The sequence below is a fragment of the Salvelinus fontinalis genome, chromosome 28, assembly GCF_029448725.1.
Source record: "Salvelinus fontinalis isolate EN_2023a chromosome 28, ASM2944872v1, whole genome shotgun sequence".
NCBI lineage: Eukaryota > Metazoa > Chordata > Actinopteri > Salmoniformes > Salmonidae > Salvelinus > Salvelinus fontinalis.
The window spans coordinates 16,189,135-16,207,860 of NC_074692.1; the positions used below are offsets into that span (position 1 = coordinate 16,189,135).

Consider the following 18,726-nt stretch of genomic DNA (forward strand, 5'->3'; position numbering starts at 1 on the left):
CAAACTCCACTATGGCCAAGACCAAAGAGCTGTCAAAGGACACCAGAAACAAATTTGTAGACCTGCACCAGGCTGGGAAGACTGCATCTGCAATAGGTAAGCAGCTTGGTTTGAAGAAATCAACTGTGGGAGCAATTATTAGGAAATGGAAGACATACAAGACCACTGATAATCTCCCTCGATCTGGGGCTCCACGCAAGATCTCACCCCGTGGGGTCAAAATGATCACAAGAACGGTGAGCAAAAATCCCAGAACCACACGGGGGGACCTAGTGAATGACCTGCAGAGAGCTGGGACCAAAGTAACAAAGCCTACCATCAGTAACACACTACGCCACCAGGGACTCAAATCCTGCAGTGCCAGAGGTGTCCCCCTGCTTAAGCCAGTACATGTCCAGGCCAGTCTGAAGTTTGCTAGAGAGCATTTGGATGATCCAGAAGAAGATAGGGAGAATGTCATATGGTCAGATGAAACCAAAATAGAACTTTTTGGTAAAAACTCAACTCGTCGTGTTTGGAGGACGAGTTGCATCCAAAGAACACCATACCTACTGTGAAGCATGGGGGTGGAAACATGCTTTGGGGCTGTTTTTCTGCAAAGGGACCAGGACGACTGATCCGTGTAAAGGATAGAATGAATGGGGCCATGTATCGTGAGATTTTGAGTGAAAACCTCCTTCCGTCAGCAAGGGCATTGAAGATGAAACGTGGCTGGGTCTTTCAGCATGACAAGGATCCCAAACACACCGCCCGGGCAACGAAGGAGTGGCTTCGTAAGAAGCATTTCAAGGTCCTGGAGTGGCCTAGCCAGTCTCCAGATCTCAACCCCATAGAAAATCTTTGGAGGGAGTTGAAAGTCCGTGTTGCCCAGCAACAACCCCAAAACATCACTGCTCTAGAGGAGATCTGCATGGAGGAATGGGCCAAAATACCAGCAACAGTGTGTGAAAACCTTGTGAAGACTTACAGAAAACGTTTGACCTCTGTCATTGCCAACAACGGTATATAACAAAGTATTGAGATAAACTTTTGTTATTGACCAAATACTTATTTTCCACCATAATTTGCAAATAAATTCATTAAAAATCCTACAATGTGATTTTCTGGATTTTTTTTTCTCATTTTGTCTGTCATAGTTGAAGTGTACCTTTGATGAAAATTACAGGCCTCTCTCATCTTTTTAAGTGGGAGAACTTGCACAATTGGTGGCTGACTAAATACTTTTTTGCCCCACTGTATATTACAAAAGGGGTCAGTTTTGGTGTCAGTTTTGGGACCTGTTCTCTTTGCTATTTATATAAATAATATTAGTCTATCTGTTAAAACTTTTCTCCCAGGAAGGCTATGGCATGTCCCATTGCTCTACTCCAATCAATGTAGTCTAATTTGTACTTAATATTAATCTGCATGCAGACAACACTGTTATGTATGCCCTTGCCCAACTGTTGACCAAGCTATCTTAGAGCTGCAATCTGACCTTGTTGCCTTACAGAAAGCCCTGGTTGGTTTAAAACTTGTACTTAATGTAGGCAAGACTAAATACATGTTGTTCTCTAATTATCGCAAAAATGTTTCAGATGGACTACATATTTATTCATTGGACGGTTCTCCCAATCTATCGGGTTCCCGCCCTATAAATATCTGGGCATTTGGATTCAATGTAAATAAATATATATACGGATGAGCTAGTTAGAAAGCTAAGATTTAAAGTGGGCTTCTTTTTTAGAAATAGATCTTGCCTCTCCCTAAACAGCAGGAAGCAGATTGTACAGTCAACTTTCCTACCAGTTCTTGACTATGGTGACACCATTGACCAGATTGCGGCAGCCACTAGTCATAAATCTTTGGTTGTCGTCTACCATAGCACTATTCGTTTTATCACAGGTTACAGTTTTAATACAGTGCACTCTGTATCAAAAGGTTGGCTGGTCCTCATTAAAGTCCTGTAGATCACTTCATTACTCCCTTTTTGTTTACAAAACTTTACTACACAAGCTTCCAGGTATAAAAACATGATACAAACCCTTTCACAGGGTTGGCGAAATCTTGAGGTTCCTCGGGTCTACACTTAACTAGGTAAATCCACTTTTAGTTTTAATGCACCTCATTGCTGGAACCAACTACAAAATACATTTGAGTTGGATTTTCTGGTGCCGCTCTGGCAATTTAAAATATTGATTGCGGACCTTTGTACTGAGGAATGTAACTGTTTTTCTTGAATATTTGTGTTGTATTTTAGTTAGTTTTACAATTGTTATGATTTTTTTTTTTTTTATTATGATTTTTTTTACCCCCTTTTCTCCCCAATTTTCGTGGTATCCAATCGCTAGTAATTACTATCTTGTCTCATCGCTACAACTCCCGTACGGGCTCGGGAGAGACGAAGGTCGAAAGTCATGCGTCCTCCGAAGCACAACCCAATCAAGCCGCACTGCTTCTTTAACACAGCGCGCCTCCAACCCGGAAGCCAGCCGCACCAATGTGTCGGAGGAAACACCGTGCACCTGGCCCCCTTGGTTAGCGCGCACTGCGCCCAGCCCGCCACAGGAGTCGCTGGAGCGCGATGAGACAAGGAAATCCCTACCGGCCAAACCTTCCCTAACCCGGACGACGCTAGCCCAATTGTGCGTCGCCCCACGGACCTCCCGGTCGCGGCCGGCTGCGACAGAGCCTGGGGGCGAACCCAGAGACTCTGGTGGCGCAGTGCCCGGGAGGCCCCAATTGTTATGATTTTGATTAGATTTTGTCTCATCAATCTCTTGTGAAAGGTCAATGGTGACTCCTTGTTTAAATTAAGGTAAACCATTGTTTTTACTAAAACAGTGTTGGGTCCTAGGCTACATGATAATGGTAGACAGTAGGCAGCAGACTGAAAGTGCTTGCTCTCTGCTCATGACAACATTGTTGTTGTGTGGGAAAGCTGTCTGTGCCTGACACTGCAGCTCTACTCTTGTCATGTCCCCTCCTCTGGCTGCCATCAAACTACTGTCTTCTGGATCCACACAGCTCCACTATATGGCCAACAGCTCCTCCTTGTGGGGATTCGACTCAGTTTTCCATATTTTTATTTCCATATCCTATAGATTACAGTTCCTTTGGAAAGTATTCAGACCCCTTGACTTTTTTCACATTTTGTTAGGTTTTACTATCCTAAAATGGATCAAATAGTTTTTTCCCCTCATCCCTCACGCAATAACCCATAATGACAAAGCAAAAACAGGTTTATAGAAATGTTATATGAAATGAAATATCCCATTTACATAAGTATTCAGACCCTTACTCAGTACTTCGTTGAAGCACCTTTGGCAGCAATTACAGCCTCGAGTCTTCTTGGGTATGACGCTACTAAATTGCCACACCTCTATTTGGGGAGTTTCTCCCATTCTTCTATTCAAATCTTCTCAAGCTCTTTCAGGTTGAGTGGGGAGCGTTGCTGCACAGCTATTTTCAGGTCTCTCCAGAGATGTTCGAATCGGGTTCAAGTCCGGGCTCTGGCTGGGCCACTCAAGGACATTCAGAGACCTGTCCCGAAGCCACTCCTGCATTGTCTTGGCTGTGTGCTTAGGGTCTTTGTCCTGTAGGAAGGTGAACCTTTGCCCCAAGTCTGAGGTCCTGAGCGCTCTGGAGTAGGTTTTCATCAAGAATCTCTTTGTACTTTGCTCTGTTAATCTTTCCCTCGATCCTGACTAATCTCCGAGACCCTGCCGCTGAAAAACATCCCACAGCATGATGCTGCCACCACCATGCTTCACCGTAGGGATAGTGCCAGGTTTCCTCCAGACGTGACGTTTGAAATTCCGGCCAAAGAGTTCAATCTTTCATCAGAACAGAGAATATTGTTTCTCATGGTCTCAGAGTCTTTAGGTGCCTTTTGGCAAACTCCAAGCGGGCTGTCATGCCTTTTACTGAGGAGTGGCTTCCGTCTGGCCACTCTATCATAAAGGCCTGATTGGTGGAGTGCTGCAGAGATGGTTGTCCTTCTGGAAGGTTTTCACATTTTCTCCCCCGATTGCTCAGTTTTGCCGGGCGGCCAGCTAAAGGAAGACTCTTGGTGGTTCCAAACTTCTTCCATTTAAGAATGATGGAAGCCACTGTGTTCTTGGGGACCTTCAATGTTGCAGAAGTTTTTTGGTACCTTTCCCCAGATCTGTGCCTCGACACAATCATGTCTCGGAGCTCTACTGACAATTCCTTCGAACTCATGGTTTGGTTTTTGCTCTGACATGTACTGTCAACTGTGGGACCTTATATAGACGGTTTTGTGCCTTCCTAAATCATATACTTTCAATTGAATTTACCACAGGTGGACTCCAATCAAGTTGTAGAAACATCTAAAGGATGATCAATGGAAACAGGATCCACCTAAGCTCAATTTAGATTCTCATAGCAAAGGGTCTGAATACTTATGTAAATAAATATATATATATATTTTTTTTTTTTTCATAATTTAGCAAAAATTTCTAAATACCTGTTCTCACTTTGTCATTATGGGGTATTGTGTGTAGATTTCTGAGGATTAAAAATATATATATTTTAGAATAAGGCTGTAATGTAACAAAATGTGGAAAAAGTCAAGGGGTATAAATACTTTATGAAAGCACTGTATATAGGATTCAATGGAATTCTATAGGTTCTAATCTGGGTTGTCATGCTCTGAATCATCCTCCAGATCTGCCTATGTGTACACCATTGGCCTAAATGTAAATAAAAAAGAAGAGGTAATATATGTTGTTACTGGCAATTACTGATTCATGGGATATGTAGTAAATTACTTATACAAATACAATGTTTAATATAAAAATATAACTTGGTATATTATTGTTTCAAAAAGTGTATTACTATTACTAGTTGAGTACCAGAACATATTGATACATTGGTGTCTGTATACTGTAAAGTTTGAAATGAGGCCAGCAGCTTAGCTCTGATATGCGGTAGCTACTGCAGTGATTCTCAGTACTCTGCTGTCCTTGTGGATGTTATCTAAGAGATTGTTCTCTTCTCTTCTATCCTAATATCTATTATCATTTCCTTTGCCTCCTCTTTCCTTTATTTTTTTGTGAGGCTTTCTTCCTTGCCTATCTCCACTCATTTAAATGTTAAAAGTGGTATTTCCCGCATTGTCTCCATAACTCCACTCCCGATAACAGGCTCACAGAGAGAGAGAGAGAGAGAGAGAGAGAGAGAGAGAGAGAGAGAGAGAGAGAGAGAGAGAGAGGAGAGAGAGAGAGAGGAGAGGAGAGAGAGAGAGAGAGAGAGAGAGAGAGAGAGAGAGAGAGAGAGAGAGAGAGAGAGAGGAGAAGAGAGAGAGGAGAGAGAGAGAGAGAGAGAGAGAGAGAGAGAGAGAGAGAAGAGAGACAGAGAGAGAGAGGAGAGGAGAAAGAGGAGAGAGACAGAGAGAGAGAGAGAGAGAGAGTGAGAGAGAGAAAGAGGAGAGAGAGAGTGAGAGAGAGAGAAGAGAGAGAAGATGAGAAGAGAGGCGGAGGAGTGCTGAGAGCGCAGTGAAGACCCCAGAACCCCCTCACCCTTCCATTCCCTCCCAGCCTGCCAGGCCTGACACTGCCTTGTTCCTCCTCTCCCCTGTCTGGCTGCCTCCCTGGTCATATTTTTAAGTCTTCTGTGTACGATAGTAAATAATTCAGAGTCAGTGGTGCTGCGTACAGGTCCTAGTGCGGGGAATTGCAGCCTCGCTCCCGCATTCTGCACTCTGACAGCAGCTCTAGGGAGAACACACACATCCAGGGAAGCTGCAGAGCACACACACACATTCAGTGAAGATACCATCCGACTGCCCTCTCTCTCTCTCTCTCTCTCTCTCTGTCTCTCTCTCTCCCAAACTCTTCACAGTCTTTCGATAGCTCAGCAACATCACTTCTACTGCTGCGGCTGCTGCTGCTGCTACAAGGTAAACAGAGATTTTATCTTGTTCTTTTTTGAAGGGGAAATACAACTTCTTGAGGCTCAGCAGTCTTTGTCACCAGTCCCTTTGCCTCTGTCCATCCGTAGAAGAAATATGCTGAATACCGGATCGAGAAGGGTCCCGGGATGGCTGAAGCTGTTGGCCGGCCTATGTCTGCTTCTCTGCCTGGTGGGGGAGACCGGGGCCAAGAGGGTCCCCAAAATCCCCCGCTGTCCTACCACCTGCTCCTGCACCAAAGACAGTGCCTTCTGTGTGGATACCAAGACTATCCCCAAGAGCTTTCCCCCTGGGATCATCTCCCTGTGAGTACAACACTGATCACTCTGTGTGTGTCTGTTCATGTATACTCTTTCAGATTTTTGGTCTATTCCTTACATTTCATTCCAAAATGATAAAACCAGCTGTTGATAATGTACATGAAGACTGTGATGTCATGCATGGTCTTTACGGGTGACATTACATCACGCAAACATAGGCTACACTTTTACAATATATTCTGCAGTGTCTACTCTGGTTACCAAAAGCTTATACTTCATGTCTACAACATTTTTAAACGGTTTCAGATTATTTTATATTATACTACGTTTCTCAAGAGAGAAAGACAGTGTTTGTGCTCCTCAAGAACATGTGTCTGAAAGATTTTAAAGAGACATTATGAGAAAGAAAAGATAATGTTCACAAATGCTAATAAAAGATAACAAATGGGCACTGTGCCTCAGTCTCTCCTCATTCTTGGACAGAAGTCAGGGGGAGCTGGCAGAAATGAGACTACATTGATTGGAGTAGAGCAATGGGATGTGCCATAGCCCTCCTGGGAGAGACACTTACAATAGATTCACATCTCACAGCAAAAGACCTGCGTGTCCTCCAAGGAATAGTAACCTTACGAAGGTTAGATAGATAGTGCGCACTCAGTAAATGGAAAGCCAATAATGTAGTAGATAGCATACTCTATCTGCATACATTTTACTTATACAAGAATCTTGGGATTACTTACATTTTTATCTATATTCACTCTGAATGTATTATCTTTCTGTAATTGAGCATTATGTTCTTGTATTTAAAGAGTTTGGGGAATTGAAGAGCACAAGCACTGCAAGGTGGAGGTGGCCTCATTTTAAAGTGATGAACACATGAACCTGTGAATAAGGAAACTGTGTCCTAGTTTTAAAAGATTTTGCCCTTCTTGAAATTCAAATAGTAAGACAGATTGAGCCACATGAGCTCTTGGTAAAACATCCCATGCTGCATGTTCAGTTCTGTCAATAGATTGACTATGCCTGGGGACCGAGGAGAACATTCCCATGCAGGCCCCATCCCCTTATATTGATTAGGTGTGATGCAGTACCACCATCCATCAGGGCCTAACGATTCTTATTTTTCCCTTTCAACTTTTAACCAACAGTTATGCTAATAAACATACAGAATTCACAAACCTCTGTGGCTGACTGGCAGCATACACCCACTTTAAGCAGGGAGCAACAAGCCCTTTCGCACAACAGGGGTTGGATAAGGATTCTGAAATAGATGTAATAATAAACTCAATGTTAATTGATGGAGCCTGAATGATGATACGTTGATTGTCTGTACTCCTCAGGACGATGGTGAATGCAGCCTTCACTACAATCCCAGAGGGAGCCTTCTCCCACCTGCACCTTCTGCAGTTTCTGTGAGTATTCATGCATATCCCATCATCCTATTCTCTCCCTTCCTGTCTGAGGTAGAGGAATTAGAGCAAACAGTCTCAACTTTACTTCTGTGGTTTGGGTTCAAATGAAAATGCTAAACATGTTCTCTCCAAGACATCATCTTCTATACAACAACAAAACATCAGCTCGACCAATCTCGCCTGTTGTTTTGGAGACCAAAATCAAGATAATACATGTAGTAAGTTTGAGGGATAAACATACACATACAGATAACTAGATAAAAAGCACAAGTCGTGAAGTAACATTTGTTAGACAATACAAGCACTATAAATCTCTTGAAATAAACTGTTATTGAAAACAGTGGTGACATGGCAGTAGTGAAAGTAAAGTGGCTCTGTATCAGTGTCATCGCCAATGACTGACTCCCTTCAGTTCTCTTCTATTTAAACAATGGCTTATCTGTCTACGCAGATTCAATGGAGTGTGTGTGTTTGTGTGTTTGCGTGTGTGTGTTTTCACATTTTGAGGTTTTGAGCTCAAATTAAAAGGCCCAATGCAGCTGTTTTTATCTCAATATCAAATCATTTCTGGGTAACAATTAAGTACCATACTGTGATTGTTTTCAATTAAAATGGTAAATAAGGAAACAAAAATAGCTTCTTAGCAAAGAGCAATTTTCTCAAGCAAGAATTTCGCTAGGGCTGTCTGGGAATGGTCTGAGTGGGGAGGGGAAAACTGAAAACTAGCTTTTTGGCAAAGAGGTGTGGAACTCTCTTTCTTATTGGTCTATTAACTAATTAATCACCTGGTGATGTCACCAGGCAGGACAAAACTCCATCCCACCAAAACAGGCTGACATTTCAGGAGGTATTTTCAGATAGTTCTTACTGTAAAATGGCATTATCATCATTTTAAAAATGTCACAGTATTATTCCAACCACATAGCGTTTAAATATATATAAAACACAGGGAAATTAGGTTTTTGACTGCACTGGGCCTTTAAAGCTGACCTATACTATATTGAACAGTTGATCTGTTCCTTGAAATTGAATAGCTCTTCCTATTTCCACTCCACAACCATTCAGGTGATTTATTTGTTCCTGGAGGAGATGTTTTGTACACTACTTGTGTCCATGTGTAATCCTGTGTAAATAAATACACATTTACAGTAGCCGGTATTGATTAACAAGTTTTTTTACCTCTCCAGCAGTATTTTTCTGGAGATTTTATTAAGTCAAACATTTGAAATGGAAAGTGAACAGATTTCATTCCAGTGTGTTATAAACCTTCTCTCTCTTTCTCTCCCTCTCTGCAGTCTGCTGAACTCCAACACCTTCACTGTTGTGGCTGATGATGCCTTCGCAGGTCTGTCACACCTGCAGTACTTGTAAGTGTCATACTTTGTGCCCTTATTCAACCACAGATATACCCCCAACAATCGTTCTATCTGAGAGGAGGAGGTAGTGGTGTTACAATGAAAGATCCAGTTCTCAGCCAGACAAGCATCGCTTAAATAACATTGGATATTGATCCTCCTCCTACCATAGAGCCTTACTGCCTTTGTGGGGCCTGATGAAGCTGAGCATACCATTTTGTTAATTGATGAGAAGTTGGGCCCCAGGAAATATGAGGTTGCTGATACCATCATATTTGCTGCTTTCCACGGAAGCAATGCATTAGGCTCCATAAAATGATTGCGTGGCTCTGGCTGCAGCTCAGCCCCAGTGCTCTGCATCGCCCTGCCAGCTCTACCCAAGGTGGCTCCTCACTGTGAATGCTAATGAACTCATATCTTCATATTCAGTGCTGCTCAATATAGGAGACAGAATGCAGGCTGGCTGAGCTCACACTGTGTAGCCCTGGGATGCTTCACAGATCCAGAATGAATACAGAGAATGCACTTGTAGTCAATTGTCACCTGAACTTTGATACAGGGCTCAGGCAATATTTATATTCATTACTGAACCCATGTAGAGGCACCCTACTAAGTATCTGATGACGGGGCTCTTTTGCCAACTCTCAATTTTCAATTTTAAGTATATCCAAAACATACACCTGCTACGTTAACTTCATTAGAAAAATGTGAGTGGGGGCATGATGGCTTGTTTGTTTTGAACCCTTTTCACCGCAGCCAGTAAATGGCTGTTCCTAGATCCCCTCCCCCCTCTTCTTCAACACTTGGCTTATCCTCAAGGTCAGTGCTGCGCTTACTGCAGACATTCCAGCCAACAGCCAGGCCCAGGTCCATTCCCATTATAGCTGCTTAAGATTCAGGAAGCAGGACATGGTCCCCTTGGTAACAATCTTTTTAGTTAAATAAATAAATGAGGGACAGACAGAGACACAATTATGATAAAAGGTTCAGTAAGACCAATGTTACACTCTGAATATGGAAAAGAAGGCTGTGTATTATGCATGATTGACATGGCAATGTATTCAAATTACCTTGATGGTATTATATTGGCAAATGACCCTGAGTTCTACCAGAAAGCATGTTTTTATCATAAGAATACAGTACACATTAATTGAGATGCCACTATTAATAAAAGCTGTCTGTCTGAATCATTCATTCACTGTGTTGATCTTGATTGTCATGATTGCTTGCATTTTTTCAGAAGTCTACTATCTACAGTGAGTATACAAACATTAAGAACACCTGCTCTTTCCATGACATAGACTGAACAGGTGAATCTAGGTGAAAGCTATGATCCCTTATTGATGTTACTATTTGAAGGGGAGGAGATAGGTTAAATAAGGATTTTTAAGCCTTGAGACAATTGAGACATGAATTGTGTGTGTGCCATTCAGAGAGCAAAACACAATATTTAAATGCCTTTGAACCGGTAGAAGGTGCCAGGCACACCGGCTTTGTCAAGAACTGCAACGCTGCTGTTTTTCCCACGTTCAACAGTTTCCCGTGTGTATCAAAAATGGTCCATCACCCAAATGACATCCAACCAACTTGACAACTGTGGGAAGCATTGGAGTCAACATCGGCCAGCATCCCTGTGGAACGCATTTGACACCTTGTAGAGTCTATGCCCAGACAAATCGAGGCTGTTCTGAGAACAAAAGGGAGGCGTGTTCTTAATGTTTGGTATACTCCATGTATGTGTGACACAGTATATTGAGTGATCCTCTCTCTCTCTGTATGCCCATCAGATTTATAGAGAACAATGACATCCAAGCCCTGTCAAAGCACACCTTCAGAGGGCTTAAATCCTTGACTCACCTGTGAGTATATCTTCTGCCTATTTCTCTGTAAATATCAATGGAAGAATACTAGTTATGAATTGCATGGACATGTTATGACATTATTAACTTTCTTTAAAATTAATATCTGTTTTTTGTAGTTCTCTGTCAAATAATAACCTGCAGCTCCTTCCACGAGAACTCTTCAAATATTTTGACATTCTGACAGACTTGTAAGTACATATATTTTCAAAAGGGAACATGGTATCCTTATCCTCATTGGTTTCATCTTGTGATTTTATGTTTTTAAAACAAGTAACTATAACTTATTAGTAGTAACATACTATTACCATGTTATTACCCACGTTATGAAGTGCTGTAATTTAAAGTGCTACTGAGAATCCTTACTACAGATAGTTTTCTAAGAACTGTGTCATGGGTGGACCATAATTATATTTTTCTATGTGTTACCCAGAGACCTGCGGGGTAACTCTTTCCGCTGTGACTGTAAAATCAAGTGGCTTGTGGACTGGATGGAGAAGACCAACACCTCTGTCCCTGCAATCTACTGTGCCAGCCCATTTGAGTTCCAAGGCCGCAGAATCCATGATCTCACCCCACGAGACTTCAACTGTATCAGCGCAGGTTTGTCCCCAATTATTTAAAAAATTATTAATTTCACAGGACATCAGGGCACTTATTTTACAGGTTGATAATCTTCATCTCTCTTTTCCCCTGTAGACTTTGCAGTTTATGAAACTTTCCCCTTCCAGTCTGTGTCAGTGGAGTCCTATGAATTCAACGACGATCAGTTTGTGGCCTTCGCCCAGCCTGATACTGGGTTCTGCACACTGTTTGTATGGGATCATGTGGAAATGGTCTTCCGGATGTATCATAATATAACATGTACGTTTCTTACAAGACTCATGCCTTCTAAAAATAAGTATTCATGCCAGAAGACAATCAATGCATTCAACTATTATCACTTAAATATAGACCAAGGGAATTTACATTGTATCTTGGAGAAAACTACTTCTTGAAGTACACAGAGGATACTGAAGTCAGCTACATTTACATCATTTAGCAGACACTCTTATCCAGAGTGACTTACAGTAGTAGTGAGTGCATACATTTTTTAAATTTATTTTTTATACTAGTCCCCCGTGGGAATCAAACCCACAACCGTGGCGCTGCAAGTGCCATGCTCTACCAACTGAGCTACACTGAGCTAAACCTGCTACTTTCTGCTTCTGTGTTTCTCCTAGCTCGCTCCGCTGTCTACTGCAAGCCTGTGGTAATAAACAACACTCTTTACATGGTTGTGGCTCAACTTTTTGGAGGATCCCACATCTACAAGTGAGACTTATTCAAATTCCTATAAGCAATACAGTGTCATTGACTTGTTCCTTTTCTTAGCCACAAATTGTGTGAAACGGATACTTCGAGATTTTGGCAATGAGGCCCTTTATCTACTTTCTCAGAGTCAGATGAACTCGTGGATACCATTTTTATGTTTCTATGTCCAGTACGGAAGTTAGAGGTAGTTTCGCGAGCCAATGCTAACTAGCGTTAGCTCAATGACTGGAAGTCTGTGGATATCTACTTAAGGTTAGATGTTTGCAATGATGATTTAGGGATGGCTGACATGATTGACACCTTCTTTTCAGGTGGGAAGAGGACCCACAGCGATTTGTGAAGATCCAGGACATTGACACCACACGTGTGAGGAAACCCAACTTTGTTGAGACCTTCCAGCTGGATGATGAGTGGTACTTTGCAGTGGCAGACAGTTCCAAGGCAGGCTCTACGAGCATATACCGCTGGAACAGCAACGGTTTCTACTCCCACCAATCCCTTCATCCCTGGCATCGTGACACCCATGTGGAGTTCCTAGATGTGGAGGGGAAGCAGCGTCTCATTCTCTCCAGTGCCTCCCAGCCCCCAGTGGTTTACCAGTGGAACCGCAGCCTGCGCCAGTTTGCCTTTCATTCCCAAATCACTGAGACTGCTGATGTGCAGATGGTCAAGCATTTCTGGGTGCGCAAAGTTCTCTACCTCTGTCTTACACGCTTCATTGGCGACTCCAAGATTCTCCGCTGGGAGGGGCAGCGCTATGTTGAGATTCAGACCCTGCCCTCACGTGGCTCTATGGCTGTGTATCCATTCACCGTGGGCCCCCGCCAGTATCTTCTCTTAGGGAGTGATTTCTCCTTCTCTCGAGTTTACTTGTGGGACGACCTTACCCAGCGCTTCCAGCCCTTCCAGGAGCTCAACATGAGAGCACCCCGGGCCTTCAGCTTGGTGTCAGTGGACAACAAAGACATCCTGCTGGCAGCCAGCTTCAAAGGCAACACCCTGGCCTACCAGCACCTAATAGTGGATCTCAGTGCCAAATAGACTAATCCAGTCAGAATCTCTGAGACCATTCATGAGTCTGTTCTGTTCTTATGGGGCCCGATTCCAACTTAGGAATTTACGCCTTTCCTACACACGTCTTTCCGATGCATTTCTTAGTATTTTGTATTCAGACTTACCTTATTTAGTTGCATAACGCGCTCTGCAGGTGTGGCTACCCTGCACACTCTGAATACATTTCATTCAACCTCTGAAAACCCTCCCACTTGCTAGCCAACAGATTTTCTCATGGAATCTTCATTCAATATTGTTTTCAGTACACTTATCTTAAGCCATCCCTTTAAATACGGTGCACCTTTTAGTTTGAATTTTGTTGACAGACTCGAGAGAACGGGTTCAAAATATTAGGGATCAATGAAAGAAAACAGCAATTGGTAGATGGTAGATATACAAATACTCTGATCTTGCAGATTATTTGGGTTTAGGAAAGTATTTATGAATCATAAAAAACAGGTTTAGAGAAACTTTACGCACGAAAGAAAATGGTGATTTAATTTATTCTGAAAATTGCCACATTCAGTTCTTAAACCCATGGTAATATTGGAAGATTAGTGTACATAGAATTATACCAGGGAGAATAGTGTACAACAGTGTTCTATCCTCTCATCTATTACCTGCACTAACCATGGAACTGTGTGATGACACGGCCAAGTATTGCGCCATGCATGGGGTTCAAACTATTACAGCTTGGTCTGCGCTTCACTCCGTAATGATTGAATTGTGTCTTTTATATTATCAACTGTTACTAATGATCCTCAGCAACAACCACACAGCCCTGATGGCATTTACAGAGGAAACAAATGAAGGTAAACAAAACAATGTAAGTAAATGGAATGATAATGAAGGCTATACCAACTAAAGGGAACTAAAAGTAAATTGTTCATTGAATATGTGTTGTTATTAGGCCTACTGACGGTCAATACTGATAGTGGCTAATATTTAACATGATAGAAATAGGAAACAGAGAAAGTCATGGTAGTCAAGACATTTGAGAGTGCCCATCCCTGCAATTTAAAAAAGACTGTACAATTTAAATTCTGCATAATGGCACAGTATTTCATCAACTTTACTGTGGGAAAGTTGATATGTTCATATGCTTCAGTTTGCTGCCATATGACTGGTTTCACGTCTCCAGCAATTATAAGGTAAAATAGACCTAACACAAGTGTAATTTATATTTACAATTCCCTTATCAAAAACCGATTACTCATTTACCTAGCTGTCAATAGCTCTTATCAAGTTGTAAATTACAGTGCATGGCGAATGCTGTTATTTCTATCAGAAAAAAATAAAGTAGATGCTTTTTCCTCTTGGAACCGAAAGGTTCGCTCGACCTTATTCATGGTTTCCTCGTGCGTAAAGGTGGTGGAATTATGAAGGAATTAAGTCAAGATCAAAATATGGCATATCTGTAGACACACCTCTGCCACACCTTAATTTCTTAGATCTCCACCCCCAACGAATTGCAGGTGAATAGCATGCTATTCTCATGGTTAAGTTTAAGGTCAGAATATGCATAGAGGGAAAAGTGCATAAAAAGGGAATTATGTTCAATTTAAGCAAGGTTAACTCGGGTCGGAATCGGGCCCATGGAGAAAAGCAAATCATCTAAGCCATGTGACTAAATGCCTGTTAGGTTAGCTAACCACTTTTGAAGAGTGAGTACTAACAAACAGGAAATGCATGATATCTTCTGATGTCTCTGATTGAATCAATTAATGTGTAATGACAAAACATATCACCTTGATTAGTATGTGTCAAATCACTTTGCAACATCACTACTTACTCTATTTAACATGAATTTATGCTACATGGGAAATATAATGGGAGGTGCAGATATAGTACAAATAAAAACATATAAGTAACATCAGATTATGTGAAAAGCATGTGCATCTACTGAACGGTTTTCTATTGACTGTTATAAAATAATTTTATTCATGCAATAGGGAGAAGACAGCTAGTACATTGCAATAAACTTTAGTGAACTATTAACAGAATAGTTAACAGAATATATTCTGATAATAGTTCACTAAAGTTTATTGCAATTTACTGGCTCCCTACTCATCTTCTTTCTTGAATTACCTGCCATTAGGGGCCTGCCCTCATCTCATTCATGCAATAGGAAAATAACTGTTCACATCAAATAGAGTTTGATATGGACATTCTATGAAATGCTAGTTAATATATTTTGTTTAAAGCAATATAAACTGTAATCTGCATGCCATAATGGTCTCTTTACAGTAAATTATATTTTATAAAATAATGATTATTCTGAATAAGTTTTATAATGTTTCACAGGTAATAAGAGCTATCAATGGTTTTGTCATAAATAACATGTATCTCTCTATGTTGTTGATCATGATTGATACCAATATATTTTCATTAAACTAGAATGTAGCTAGGCTACACAGATTTCCATAAATTAATGTTAACTGAATAGTACTGGAAGGTTATGTCAAGCTCATGTCATATATGTGAAAAAAAGCATTGAATATGTACACTTTGTATGTTGTGGCTAAACTACACGGGCAGTCAATTCCCCAAACATTTTTATTCCCAGTTTAAATGCCTAACAATTGAGAATCAGTTCAAATCCAGGCTTGACTCCTCATGTCTGTATTTGCTAAACGTTCAAAATTTTGCCTAGAGAATGTGTCAACATCCAAATTCTGGCCAAATCCCTGTGCACTTTGATTCTACATAACTTATAGCTTGTCTCCAGACATTTTATGTTATTCTCCTCTGTGCATTTTATGTAGCTTTACACTGTACGTAATGTAAGGTATCCATGCATCTACTGTAATAGTGCACCCACATTAACTAAAAAACTTGCAATAAATACTCACTTTAAACATCCTCATTTACACAGTTGACATTTACACATTATTCTGTGATTAGCCTTTACTGCATTTGTATGGAGAAAAGTTACTCTTTATGTCAAATATAAAATAACTAGGTTCAACATTATTCTTTATATTGTCTACCAGGTCTACACATTGTATGTGGGTTATTATTAATATAGTGTTTGTATGGTGCACTAAAGTGTAGCCTAATTCACCCTTACCACCATGGAATTGGATATAGTGTGAAAGCAAAATATTTGCCCTGAAAATTGTTGCCACTTGTATGTATCTGAAGTAATAAATGTCCTATTAAAGATGCTGCATCTAAGCTTTACTATTCTGAACTTTATTATTCTGGACTTTAGTTTTCCTTGATCAGCCAATGAAGTTAGAAGTCCCACCCAGTTGACTACATTAAAACGTTGGAAGCTCTCAATGGCGCTACCCACGCTAATACAAGCTTTTGGCCACTAGAGGCCTCTGTCATTTTCCATGGGTGCTTCCTACTGCAGCTATCTAGTCAATATGGGTGACAGTCACAGTAAGCACATGCATACAACTAATGAAGCAACAGTACAACCATCATTAGTACTTTTTATAAAAAATAAATAATAATCAGTTTTCAAACATAATTTTTCTTCTAAGACGACCAGTGAAATTGTTATTCCTATTTGGTATCCTTGGGACGTCCCTACCCTAAACCCTAAATCTTAACCCCTACCCATACCCTAACCTTAACCTTTTAAAATGTTTAACTTCAATGGGGTAACGTCAGAGTTTGGACATCCCAAGGATCCCGGATAGCAAGGACTACATTGAAATAAGACTCAGTTTTGTGAGTCAGTGACCATTGTCAAGTCAGTGACCATCATTGGTTACCACCTTTCAAAGTTTGTTGCATTATGGGGTATTTTCTTTTTGACTTGCACCTACATGTCGACTGCATGAACTTTACAACAATCATGTGATCAAAAGTCATGAAGTTTTGACTGCAGTCGACAGCAAGTTTCTGCAGTTGCTCTTTACCAATTTCATCCTGCAGCCATCACCTGCATTGTGGTAGGCTCTATTGCCAACCAATCATTAGAGTGTTTTTGTTTGACACACACGAATGTGTCCAAAGGTATGACTAAAACAGGAACCAACTTTGCCATAATTCACGTATACAGTGGATATGTACAAAGGAATGTGATATTTGATGCTCACTCTCACTGATTGAGTGTACACAAGTATGATTTCAGTTTGTGAGCCAGTGATATGGGAGTTGGAGCCATGTTTATTTCGACATTATAAAGAAAACTTTTATAAACAATGGCAACACTGCCATGTTGATCTTATTGAGCCTTGCTGTTGGAAAACCACATTAGTGTCCGACTTTCGGCTGTCACAGATGCACTTCTCCCTCCTACTTCACTCCTTGACTTTCATCTACAGTTGGTTGCTTTCGCCTTAGCACTCAAACGGTATGGTATGGTCAGCGCTTGCGTTGTGTGCTTGAGCGATGCAAAATAAATTGACACATACATGTTATTCGATCATTGCTCGCGCGCGTCAACAAGCGTCTGCGTAGCCAGGTGCTAAAATAGAACTTGGTTCTATTTGTGATGCTTAATGTGCTGCAAGTCCCGCCTCTCCCATCTCCTCATTTGGTTATAGGAGCATATACCCATGTGCCATCTCCTCATTGGTTTTTAGGAGCATATACCCACGTGGGTGATTGAAAGATGAACTGAAGTCCACACTCCAGTCGGTAGTGGTAATGCACCTTAAAGTTGGTTGCCACCCGCCATATGAAGTCCAAAGAAGAAGAAGAAGCCTGAAGGGGGAGAGATTACTAGGAAACAAACTGTTACCCTTTTATTTTTCCTTTGTTTAACTAGGCAAGTCAGTTAAAAACTCATTTTATTTACAATGACGGCCTTCCGCGGCGAACCCCTAACCCAGACGATGCTGGGCCAATTGTGAGCCCCCCTATGGGACTCCCAATCACGGCCGGTTGTAATACAGTCTGGAATCAAACCAGGTCTGTAGTGACAGCTCTAGCACTGAGATGCAGTGCCTTAGACCGCTGCGCCACAGGAGCCCTGGATAAATTGTTGGACTATAACAACCCAATGTTTATATCCCAGGACAAATTAGCTAGCAACAGCAAGCTAACTAGCTAAATTGCCATAAATGTTTAATGCTTTTCGACCTATCCCCAAATTAATATAGTTGGTTCAGAGTTTGTTTTGATATTTCAACCTGTGTATCCTGTTCACGTCTGGTGTGGGAGGACAAAATCAACATGCGCGCGAGCGGTCTGGTCAGTAATGAAGCCACTATAGATGAAAATCGGTGGGTGAAGTCAGAGAGGTGCATTTGCAACAGCAAAAAGTTGGACACTGTAGTTGTTTTCCAACAACAAGGCTTAATTAATAGGATCAACATGGCAGTGTTGCAATTGTTTATAAAAGTTTTTCGTTATAATGTCAAAATGAACATGGCTCCAACTCCCATATCACTGACTCACAAACTGAAGTCATATGTGTGTACATTTTACAATTGTACAATGTCATACTCTTTTTTTCTTGGTAAAGAAATACATGCCACAGCTCGCTTCACCAATTCCTCTCTGCTGAAACTCTCTCACTGGAGCCTGCAGAGGCCAATGAGTGAGCGAACCAGCGCCCCTCTGTCTTACTAAATGGAGCCCATGTATCTGATGCTG

General features: G+C 41.3%; 1 protein-coding gene across 2 annotated transcripts; it reads left to right on the forward strand.

Moving 5' to 3' along the window:
- The first annotated feature begins 5,555 nt into the window (after positions 1-5,555).
- On the forward strand, positions 5,556-16,344 carry lgi3 (leucine-rich repeat LGI family, member 3). Of its 2 annotated transcripts, XM_055886824.1 has the most exons (10): positions 5,556-5,902; positions 6,004-6,219; positions 7,515-7,586; positions 8,882-8,953; positions 10,729-10,800; positions 10,920-10,991; positions 11,234-11,403; positions 11,500-11,664; positions 12,024-12,114; positions 12,426-16,344. In XM_055886824.1, the coding sequence occupies exons 2-10, from the start codon at positions 6,011-6,013 to the stop codon at positions 13,153-13,155; spliced, it is 1,653 nt and encodes a 550-aa protein (XP_055742799.1). In that variant the 5' UTR covers positions 5,556-5,902; positions 6,004-6,010; the 3' UTR covers positions 13,156-16,344. The 2 variants fall into 2 exon arrangements, with proteins under 2 accessions (XP_055742799.1, XP_055742800.1); XM_055886825.1 differs by having other exon boundaries at positions 5,556-6,219.
- The last annotated feature ends 2,382 nt before the right edge of the window (positions 16,345-18,726 follow it).